General features: G+C 41.4%; 1 protein-coding gene across 3 annotated transcripts in view; it reads left to right on the top strand.

Annotated features, from left to right (window-relative positions):
- LOC136873888 (116 kDa U5 small nuclear ribonucleoprotein component) overlaps positions 1-12,288 on the top strand; it is a 398,344-nt gene that overhangs the window by 293,496 nt on the left and 92,560 nt on the right. For all 3 annotated transcript variants that reach the window (XM_068227586.1, XM_067147207.2, XM_067147208.2), the window contains one exon: positions 5,509-5,675. In XM_068227586.1, coding sequence (XP_068083687.1) covers positions 5,509-5,675 — 167 coding nt within the window. The remainder of the gene's footprint in view (positions 1-5,508; positions 5,676-12,288) is intronic.

Here is a 12,288-nt window from a genome sequence, read left to right as displayed (position 1 = left end):
TCTTGACGGGTTTGAGCCTGTTTTTGCTGAGGCCAGATGGTCGAGTACGAAGCTTCCCGCATTCGTGCGAATGTACAAAACTGCCCCATATGCCCTTTCTGAAGCATCACAAAATACATGGATCTGAACCTTACGCTCCATTGAAGTAGCTAGCCACCGCAGAATTTGTACATTTGAAAGAGAGGATAAGGAGGATGCCCAAGTGTTCCATGATGCTCAGATATCAAGAGGTAGCAACTCGTCCCAGTCAATTCCCCTGCACCACATATCCTGGAATAACAGCTTACCGAGAAGGGATACTGGTGATAACAGTCTGAGTCGATTATAGAACGTAGCCGTAATCTGTAATAACTTCCTCTTGGTGATTGGTCCTTCAGGTAAAGCCTTGGTTATCTCCTCTGGGTCAATGTAAAGGTTATCTGTTTCTGCATTCCAGTAAACGCCTAATACCTGCGTCTCTACGTTGACCTTTTGACCTTCGGCTCTCCAGATGGCCTTTAGCGAGTCTGAATTAGTGGCCCATTTCACTAGGTGGAAGTTCATCAATTTCATCAGTGCAGTAAGTTCGTAATACAGGCCAATCACACCATTGTCATTCTCTGCGCTGGATGTGAAGTCGCCCATAAAGGTATTGTCATCTATGAGGGGTGCTGCAATAGCAAATGTCGTCTTGTATCTGTCGTCGGCGAGTTCCCTTAGTGTTGCTGAAAGCAAGTACAGACTGCAAGTTAGGCCGAATGGGAGCCTAGTGAAGCGATAGGTCACTACCTCGTCTGTCATGTGGTAACTTCTGTTATTGTCATGGGTGACCCTGTACCACAAGAATCTGGTCAAGTCCCTGTCATTCTCGTGCAAGACCAGCTGAAGAAATGCCTGTGTAATATTAGTAATGATGGCCTTGGGCTGTAGCCTGAATCGTAGTAGAATAGCCAATGTCTCCGGTAGCAGATTTGGACCTGCCTCTAAAGCGTCGTTGAGAGACGGCGAGTTGGTGTTGTGAGAGGATGCGTCAAAAACTATTCTCCAGTTTGTTTTCCCCAGTTTTTCCTTGTTTACAGCTTGGTGGGGGAGATAAGACTTGGCGTTCTTTGGACCTCCAGTAGGTGTGACTTCTATTTGCCCTTTCATGATATGGTCCAGCATTTGGTTGTAGTACATCTCCTTTAGAGTGCTATTGTTTTGAAGTCTTTTGATCAAGATATCAAATCGAAGTTCCACATTTATTTTGTTACTTGAAGGAAGAACATCCTGCTTTCTTGGTAGGCAGACGACTCTCTGGTGACCTTCAACGCGATAGGTTGCCTTGAATTCTTGAAGAATAGCAAAGTCTTTCTCAGCTATGTCTTGATTTTGATTTGCAACTATTCCCATTGTCTCTAGATCCCAGAATTTTCTTCATTCATCATCCAAAGGTGAGCTAGCATGTAGAATGAAGTTCACAACAGTAGAATTCACTGATCGGTTTCCATTTAAGATCCATGCAAAAATTGTCAGAATCAGAACAATCAATTCAGATATTCGAATCGGTGAACCATCCTTCACTATTTTCCAATATTGGTCACTGCCAATTAAGGTCTCCGTGGGCAGGTTTTCTTTCGAATCAGACCTAGAGTCTGCTAACTGCAATTTGCGTACGTGCGCCCTTGATGTCTCGTGGAGCTGCTGGTTGAGGTGAGAGTGAGTGTCCACTTTCTTAAGCATTCATGGAAACCGTAAGGTTGGTGTAAACTCCCTTCATACTGAACCTGACGACTCTGCGCTGACACGATGGGTTAGTCTGGGACTCAAATGTGTAAACAGTCAGTTCTCTTTTGTCAGTGGTTAGTAGCGGTAGGTCGTCTATCAGTGATCTTGATATAAATGTTGCCTGACTTCCACTGTCTAGTATACATCGAGTAAATCAGCTTAGCCCTGTAGGTCCAGTGATTCTTACTTGAGCTGTCTGCAAGAATGTGAAACCTGGAGTGGTTATATCTCTTTTTCCTACAGAGGCCGTGTTGGCCTGATCTTCTGAGGTCTTGTGACTCCTCCCTTTGTCACAAAGGAACTTATGGTGCGACTTCTTGCTGTTAGCACACTGTGCCTTTCCTCTCTTTTAACAATTGAACGCTGTGTGCCCTCGATTGAGGCACAGGAAACACTGGTGAGCTCTCTTCAGCCTCTCCTTTCACTCCGTAACGTTTGTGATTTTTTTTACAGTCCTGACCCCAGTGACCTCTTGATCCATAAAAGGCGTAAAATGGTTCCGGTCCCTTAACCTCTTTTCCTGGTAAGCCTTTAGGATTGGCACGGACATGAAGAGCTGCCGCCGTAGGGGGGTAGCTTGATGATATGGAGGTTCCACCGCAAATCTTTTGTGTAGTAAGCGCTCCGTCAACATCCTCCCCGAGAAACTCCATTAGTTTGAGGATGTTAGCTTCTGAAAGGTCTTCTCACTTGGCGTGAATGATCCAGTGACGGCATATATCGTCTGGAAATGCTCGGAGAATCTTCGTTGCAAGTACTCGGCCATAAGCGTTCACATCTTCCCCGAGAGCGCGCAGAGCTTGAATGCGGCGATTGCAGTCAATAAACATAGAATTAAGTGTGTCTGGTGTGGCAGACTGGATGGGCTTAATACATTGTATGTAGTCCAAACAGACTTGTATGTTTCTATTCTTGTCGCTGTAGCAAGTTTCAAAAATTTTCTTAGTCTCTTCATATGTCTCGGCCGTCACTGCGATGCCCTCAATCACGTGCTTCGGTTCCCCCTCTAAATAACCCTGCAGAAATATATGTTTATTAATAGTAGAGAGTGACATGTCCCTATTGATTGACTGTTCGAACTGTTCCCAAAAACGTGCCCATGTTTCTATGTTATGTGAGAAGGGTTCTAGTTTTATTGTGGGGAGTCTTAACATTGTTGAAGGGACAGCTGAGGCAAGTGTTGGTACCGTCTGTGTGTTCGTGAGTCTAAGATTCGACATCGCGCTTTCAAGTTTTTTCTCCATCCCATGTGAAATGCGAATGATAGCGCGCTTGGCGTTCTCTATGTATTCCTCACATGTACTTATGTCATCAGCATACGTGCTGTCATCCAGGAGGTCGTGAACCTCATCATCCAGGGCCCTTAATTTATCCAAAGTCTCTTGTAACCTATCCTTACAGTACTCGTAATCCTCGGGAGAGGTAGACTCAGTAAACTCTCGTGCTTTCTCCACGAGATGTGTGATGTTTGCCCTTTCCCTAGCACGTCTTCTTTTCAATTGGTGTAGTCGTGTGTTCGTGTTACCGCCTTCCATACTGGGCCTCTAGACGTGAATTTGCTATAGTAAAATAGTGTAATTGATAGAGACTTCATAATAGCATGGGAAATATTTCGTTACTTGATCTATTATTGATCGTACTCTGAGGTGTTGTGACATAGTTCAAGTAAAGCCAGGAGATGGCAGCACTGGTCACTCAGTCGTGTGTGAACTCTCCTCCAAGTGACGTAAATAGAAAATATGGCTGCCCTTCAAGCTTAACCAATAAACCATCTGTGCGTTTACACATACTATTTATGTCCCCTTTTTGTCTTACTATGCCTTATGCGGTATTTGCAAGTTCCTTAAGTATCTCAGATTTTAACAGGAACATAAATACTCATCTGACAAATGTTACCATACGTTGATGGCTTGGCGTGATATGTTTTATCTCCACGGCAACAATTTTCCCGTAGTCCCTTTACAGAACGTGTAGTAAACAAATTACTATTTAGTCTCTAGTCCACGACGTATATTGCCCATTTGTGCTGGAGTGTAGTTCTTCCCATGTTTCGGCACCATTTTATGTCGTGATATTGGGAGAGCAGTCATGCAAACATAACTAGTATCTCGATCCTCTCTTATTATTATTATCAAAAAATCTAAGAACCTAAGATACAACACTTGTGATACAATGATATTAAATAAAGATATAACACAGTCCAAAGAAGGTTCTCGAGTAGTGTCTATCAATTTCCAACAAATGTAATTAAGTCTGAGAAAGATCAATCTCAGAATAACAACAACCCCATGCAAATCAATTGGAACACAGCAGTAAATACACATTTTTGTTGTTGTTGTTGTTGCAATTATTCACCTAATACATACCTTTAATCTTTGCTAATAGCTAATATGAGGCAAATATTAGTTTATTGGAAGGGTATTTAGGGATTGGAATAACTTACCAAGGGAGATGTTCAATAAATTTCCAACTTCTTTGCAATCATTTAAGAAAAGGCTAGGAAAACAACAGATAGGGAATCTGCCACCTGGGTGACTGCCCTAAATGGAGATCAGTAGTGATTGATATGTCCTCATTTCTGTTTTATAAGTTCTTAATCCTATTTAGAATTATCCTTGCCAGAATTTTACTGGGGATGGACAGAGAAGTATGCCTCTCCAGTTGTTGCATTCAGATAGTTTCCAATTTTTGGGAACGTTAAGTACAATGCCTTTGTTCCATTCTTCACGAAGTTGTTCTCTACCCCAAATTACTCTCTGAAGGGGTCCCAATATTGTTGCTTTCTGTTGGGATCAGCTTTCAGTGCTCAAGTGCTTTCCACTCCTCAGTTGCTGGATGACAGTGATGTCAGCCTTCGACAGTGACAAGGTGGATATTCAAGTATTAATTTGTTGATTGCCCTGTTCTTTGTCACCTTCATCATCACTTTATGCAAACTGGTTGAGAACCTTCAAGAAATGTTGCTTCCACAATTTGTATATATCAACAAAAATAAAAAAAACAAAGACCACAGTCTACTGGGAAAGTGATGGGCACCTTTTTCCGGGATGGAAAGAGGTGGATCTGTGTGAATTTCTTGTGCCTTGGGAAAGCATAAATGCTGTCATTATATCCAAAGTTGATTTCTCCATTGTCATAGTCGTGAGGCCCAGTAGGGCAGTACGGTGCCATCTTATTGTTGTGTCAAGAATTTGTACCGAGTTGATTGTCAACTGTAGCAGCATCCGCTAACAATTATATCCAAATATTTCACAAGCTGTCTTGTGCATTGCAAGATAAACGCCATGGAAAGATGATCAGCCTTCAACTCGGTAATGCATGCCTTCACTTTGCTGTGTTCACCAAGGTGGAAATTGGAAAAACTGGATGGGAGGTTTATCGCATCCTCTGGTTTTGTGAAGGAACATATACCAGCTCAGAGCTATGAGACAACGGAGAATATGCAGAAAGCGATACGTCAGTGTTGTGAGGTACTGATAAGGAGTTCTACTACAAAGATAAAATGGATATTATGCCGAAAAGTATAAAAAGTCTATAAATTAAGATGATATATGTGGTTTTTCAATAATAGCAAATCCTGGTTCATGAAACATTGTTGCTGAACAGTTTCTATTCAACCCTTTGTACGTTTAGATGTAATGTATGTTCTACCTATTCATGCCTGAGTAAGATATTTGTATTTATGATTCTACACACTTGTCGATACAATCGTGGTAGTTTTGCATTGCTATTTCAACTTGTATCTGTGTTTTATGTTGATAGGTATAAAGTGGAAATAAATCGTATTCCTGCTGGGAATTGGGTCCTTATAGAGGGTATCGATCAACCTATAGTTAAAACTTCAACCATCACGGATTTAAACATAACAGATGATGTGTACATCTTCCGACCACTCAAGTACAACACCCATTCTGTTATCAAAATAGCAGGTAAGAACTTGGTGAAAGTAGAAATTGCAACATTTTTTTCCAAAAATGCAATGTGTTGTCCTTTGTTGTGAAAAAATTGTGTTATTTTCAAGATCTGAGCATATTCTAATTATAAACAAACTAACAGATATCATGGTTTCTTAGAGAGATGAAAGCATAAATATTATGAAGAAAGTTTGATAAAGTATCTGTAGCATCGTATTACCTGAACTCTTTTGCCATGGTGATGTTCTCTGTGCAGATGTACTGTTTGGAAACACAGGAATGTAGAGAATGTCTGTGTCTGTCAATAAAAGTTGATCCCAATCAGTGCAAGCTGTTATACAGTATTCTCAGTTAGGAAAGAATAGAAGGTATAACTAAAGTAATGGTTAAACAAAAATGTATCATATTTACTCGCTTATAATGTCCCCCTCCCCCAATTTTCAGATACTTTTGGGAGAAAATATAAGCAGAAAATAATAATTGCAAACATTTTTTCAAGGGACCAGGCAGCAAGGGCAACACTTCAGTTAACGGTAAAACTCAAGCTTCTTCACACCACCTGTACATTGGCCTTGGCCTTCCCTACTCTCTCCCCCAACATGGGTTTCTCAATGCTTTCCCAGCTTTTGGGCTCTACATATGTGCGACTTTGTGTCGTGTATAATTAGAAAGCGTCCAGTATACAGGCAGGAGTGAAAATGAGGAAGTGAACTTCTTTTTTTTTTTTTTTTTTTTTTTTTTTTTTTTTTTTTTTTTTTTTTTTTTTTTTTTGCTAGGGGCTTTATGTCGCACCGACACAGATAGGTCTTACGGCGACGACAGAAGTGAACTAGTTTTATAGCATCTTCCAAGTTTAGTGGAGTAGAGCCGGGCTGAATGGCTCAGACGGTTGAGGTGCTGGCCTTCTGACCACAATTTGGCAGGTTTAATCCTGGCTCAGTCTGGTGGTATTTGAAGGTGCTCAAATACATCAGCCTCATGTTGGTAGATTTACTGGCACATAAAAAGAACTCCTGCAGGACTAAATTCCGGCACCTTGGCATCTCTGGAAACCGTAAATGTAATTAGTGGGACATAAAGCAAATATAATCATCTTAGTGTATTAGATATACTGCCGGCCAGTATCCGGTATTCGGGAGATAGTAGGTTCGAACCCCACTGTCGGCAGACCTGAAAATAGTTTTCCGTGGTTTCCCATTTTCACACCAGGCAAATGCTGGGGCTGTACCTTAATTAAGGCCACGGCTACTTCCTTCCCACTCCCAGCTCTTCCCTGTCCCATCATCGCCATAAGACCTATCTGTGTCGGCGCGACGTAAAGCAACTAGCAAAAAAATAAATAGATATACTGCAGAAATGGAGTGAGAGCAGCAAGTCATAAATCGGAGTGCAGCTATGTATGATTCGTTATTGGCTTAACCAGAGAGGTAAAGTATTGGGAGTTAAGAAAACATTTAAATCTTTCTGCGGTCCAAAGAAAGGAGAATACCAAAATATGGACATAAAAGTCTGGAGTGGATTAGAGAAGCAGTAGACAGTGGCAACACTGAAAATCACAAAATGTGCCATTTAAACCACGTGAAATTGCACAGAGTCTTGGTATTTCGAGCAAGGATTTTAAAACAAGTAGAGGTTGGTCAGAATGATTTATGCACTAAAAAGAACATAAGTTTCATCATCATCGTCATCATCATCATCATTTCCCATTATCCAGCTGTAGCCGGGTAGGGGCAAATATGGTTCCTCTCCACTTTCTTCGGTCTGTCGAACACTGTGTCCCAGTCCAGGTTTCTTTCTCTAATACTGTGTTGGATTGTGTCGTTCCATCTCAGTTGCGGTCATCCGCGGCCACTCCTTCCTTGCATTTGCATTTCCATCACCTTTTTTTTTGGCATTCTTTCATCACTCATTTGCTTCATGTGCCCAAACCATCTTAATCGGCTCTTCTCTATTCTATCATTCATTTTTTCCACTCCAATTTCTTCCTGGATTTTCTCATTTCTTACTTTGTCTCTTCTACTCTTCTGTATCGTACTCCTCAAGAACTTCATTTCGGCTGCCTGTATTCGTCTCTCATCCTTCTTTGTCATTGTCCAAGTTTCTGCTCTGTAAGTTGTTATGGGTACATAATACATCTTGTACGTAGGTGATTTGAAAAGTTCTCGGAATGTACTAGAATTAAGTATCTTACCTCGGTGGAACTGTTTTTATTTTTCAACATAGTCTCCCTGTAGACTAATGCATTTGGTCCAGCGATGTTCCAATGCCTTGATCCCATCTCGAAAATGAGATTCCTCCAGGCCTGCAAATTACCTCCCCAATTCAGCTGTCAGTTCTTCCCTTGTAGAAAATCTCCGTCCACCGAGGAAAATTTTCAGCTTGGGGAATAGATGAAAGTCTGATGGTGCCAAATCAGGTGAATAAGGTGGATGTGGCAACAATTTGTACCCCAGTTCATGAAGTTTTGGCATGGCAATAACACTTGTGTGCGAATGAGCGTTGTCCTGATGAAAGATGACCTTTTCCCTTGCCAAACCAGGCCTTGTTTCGCGTATCTTTTCCTGTAGTTGGTCTAGGTGGTTTGCATAGTATTGCCCTGTAATTGTTTGACCAGTAGGAAGATAATCTATCAGCAGAATGCCTTTTGCATCCCAGAAAACTGAGGCCATGACCTTTCCGGCCGAACGCACTGCCTTTGCTTTCTTTGGTGGTGGTGAATCAGCATGTTTCCACTGCTTTGACTGCTGTTTTGTCTCTGGGGTATAGTAGTGGACCCAAGTTTCATCTGTAGTCACAAACCGGCACAAAAAATCTTGTTGGTTGCACTGAAAACGGATCTTGCGGATAATTTTTTCATACCCAATTCTTCGGTTAAAATATAATATACCCATTCAGAAGACATCCCTACAGCTTCAGCAATCTCCCGCACTTTCAGTCGACGATCCTCCATGACGATTTTATGCACTTTTGCAATAAATTCTGGGGTTGTAACACTTTTTAGCCGTCCACTACGCGGATCATCATCCAAGCTCTCCCTACCAAATTTAAACTCGCTGGTCCAATCTCCAACAGTTGAAAATGAAGGAGCAGAGTCCCCGAGTGTGTTCTGAAAGTCGGCATGAATTTCCTTTGCTTTCATACCTTTCTTTATAAAGTATTTAATCACTTCTCGAATCTCAGTTTTTTCCATTGTCACAAATCACTACGCGGGAACAATAACAAAGAGTCGTCACTACCACACTTCTGCAGCTAGAGCACTGACGCGCCACGTGTTCACTCAGGAAGGATGTGTGATTATTGCACGGGAACCTCGTTGCTCTAGCACTGACATCTAGCGGTGTTTCCGAGAACTTTTCAAACCATCCTCGTATATAGTTTCCTTTGCTTCCATTGGCACATCTTTGTCCCATAACATGTTTCTTACACTATGATAGAAACAGCTTCCAGCTTGAATCCTCTTATTAATCTCGGCATCCATTCGAGCATTCTCCATTAATTCACTCCCCAGGTATTTGAACGCCTCCACTACTTCGACCTTTCCCTTCCTTCTCCCCTCTAGTCATAACAAGAGTTTTACTTTTTTCTACACTTATTTTCAATCCACATTCTTTGATCTTCCCATTCACCACATCCAACTGTTCTTGAACCTTCATGTCATCTTCTCCCCAAATCACAATATCATCTGCAAATAACATGATGTTCATTTCTTATCCTCCATATGTTGCTTTTGCTGTTCTCATGATGTCATCCATTACTATTATAAAGATGATTGGTGACAGAACACTTCCCTGTCTCAGCCCACTAGTGATTTTGAACCAACTTGTCCTGCCAACTTGTGTTTGCACACAACTATAACATTTCTTGTACATTACGATGATCCCTGTCCAATTCCTTTTTGCACCAGACTGTCCCAAACTTTAGTCCTGAAGACTCTGTCATATATGCCTTTTCAGTGTCAATGAATGTCATCATATCATTCCCATACTCCCATTGCTTTTCCATTTGTTGTCTCATAATGAAAATGGGCTCTATTGTTGACCTTCCACTTCTGAAACCAAACTGATTTTCCTGTATCTGATTTTCAACCCTCAACCTTATCCTACTTTCCAGTATCCTCTGGAAATGAAAAATTACGATGCACTATGCTATGAGCAGTGGCCACTGATGGCAGAAAGCTTTCACCGTACTTCATATTTGAAAGAAAAACGCTGCTGGTTTTCCTAGGGGTATACTTGTCCGAGTACACGAGAAAGGTTGTTGGGCAGCTGAATTAATGAAGGACTGGTTGGAGACAGTATGAGAACATCAACCAGGAGCCCTGCTGAACAAGAAGTCTATGCTGGCTTTAGAAAGCTTCCATAGCCGCTTAGTGGATGCTGTGAAAACAGAGATGAACATGACTCAAACCTCTCTAGCCATCATCCCATGAGGCTTTACTTAAATTTTACAGCAGTAGGACATCTCTGTAAATAAGCCATTCAAAGACTGTGTTAGGAGGTTCTACGCAAGTTTGATGGTAAATTATAAGCACAAGATGACAAAAGATAGCAAAATCAAGCGACCATCCTTTCATGTAATCTCTGAGTGGATTGTACGTGTATAGGGGCTAATCACACCTAGTATTATCCAAAAAAATTCTTTAAAAAAAGGAATTTCCTCTGCTTTAGATGGAACTGAAGACGATCTACTCTGGGAAGGGGAGAGTGAAAATTAGGATTCAGATCATCTATGTGACTACAAAAGCGGTGACGATAACGACGATTCCACTGATTGATCTGGGGCACACTTGCAGAAAAGAAGTTTTAATAGTTACATTAAAATATTTTATAAAAGCCAGTCTGTATTAGAACCAAATTTCAGGCACTGCCACGTTATGACATTGCAACATCGTGCTGTGTTTGTGTGACACAGTGCGTAGTCGTGTAACCTGTCAGCTGTAGCAATGCGTTAAGGGGCTTGATACAGTACTGTTTAAATGTGCTAATATCACTTGTTGTTGTTGTTGTTGCATTTGAAGCCATCTCTTTTCAGTTTCAACTCAGTTAATTTATAACTGTTAGGGCTCTTCACTCTGCTGAAACTAACTTTGAGTAAACAAAATTATAAACTTTGTAAGTTGTTTCTTTTATGTTTTCTCTTTCAGGTAGTTTATAAATTTATTTACTCTGTTAGTTTCAGCAGAGTGAAGAGCCTCACAGTTATAAAATATCACTTTCTGCATAGATTAATGTACAGATTAAAATACTATATATTTCTGTGTGTTGTTTTGAAAATGTATTTTCAGTAAGATGTTTAATTAGGTTTAGCCATCTAATGTTCTTCCTCTGGACCAACTTCCCTCTAGTTTTTCCTAGATGACTGACTACCGGGCGAGTTGGCCGTATGGTCAGGGACGTGCGGCTTTGAGCTTGCTTCCGGGAGATAGTGGGTTCGAATCTCACTGTCGGCAGCCTTGAAGATGATTTTCCATGGTTTCCCATTTTCACACCATGCAGATGCTGGGGCTGTACCTTAATTAAGGCCATGGCCGCTTCCTTCCAACTCCTAGGCCTTTCCTATCCCATCTTCGCCATAAGACCTATCTGTGTCGGTGCGACGTAAAGCCAGTAGCAAAAAAAGAAAAAAGAACATAAGTAACTTCTCGTGGCTTGTCATCACGTCACACTACGTGGCCAAAGGGCAGTGGAACCTTGGATTGCAAGTATAATTCGTTCTGGCAACATGCTTGTAATCCAAAGCGCTCGTATATCAAAGCAAGTTTTCCCATAAGAAAAAATTGAAACGCGGGATGATTCGTCCACAACGCAAAAATAGTTATTCGTATACCATTTCTAAACCAACATATAACGTAAAATATTTTAAAGTGCACTTTTCCTTACAATAGAATCATTGTTGGTGCGAGGGAGACGAGAGTTGACATGAGAAATGTTACTGTGTAGCACGAATTTCACTGACGGAATCACTGCTATCTGTTGGCTCACTGGAGTTGTTTTCTTTTCGTGCAACATTAACGAGGAACCTGTCCAATGACTTGCCTTTGCCCCTTTTTGAGGCTTTCACGAAAATATGACATTGCATTGTCACTGAACTGATTCATCGCTCGCACTGCTACAGCCTTATTTGGGTGGTGTTTTTCTACAAAATTTTGCACCGTTTCTCACATTTTGCACTTCTCCCGAATCTCAGTTGAAGTGAGAGATTCCATTGACTTTTCCTCCTCCTCTTCCCCAGACGAGATCTCCATAACCTCCTCCTGTTGTTCGCGATGCAGGTCCATCAGTTCGTTGGTGGTCAGTTACTGGCTATGTTCTTCCACCAGCACTTGAATATCCACGTCATTCACCTCCAGCCCCATAGTTTTCCCTAAGGACACAATTTCATCGACAATCGGCGGCTCATTGTCACCAACAATCCCCTCAAAGTCATGTTCAAGAACACAGCCAGGCCACAGCTTTCCCCAAGTGGAAATCAGAGTACTCTTGGTGACTCTATCCCAGGCTTTATCGATGATCTTCAGGCAGTTCTCGATGGGTAAATGATTTGTCTCAAACTCTCGGAGGGTAAGGTTTGTTTCTTCGGTCACTTCGAAGCATTGCTGAAATAGTGCTTTGGTGTATAGCTTCTTGGA

Source organism: Anabrus simplex, chromosome 5 (assembly GCF_040414725.1).
Source record: "Anabrus simplex isolate iqAnaSimp1 chromosome 5, ASM4041472v1, whole genome shotgun sequence".
In the NCBI taxonomy this organism is placed as follows: Eukaryota; Metazoa; Arthropoda; class Insecta; order Orthoptera; family Tettigoniidae; genus Anabrus; species Anabrus simplex.
Note: the sequence above shows the minus strand (reverse complement) of the source record. Positions and strands in the feature narration are given on the sequence as shown.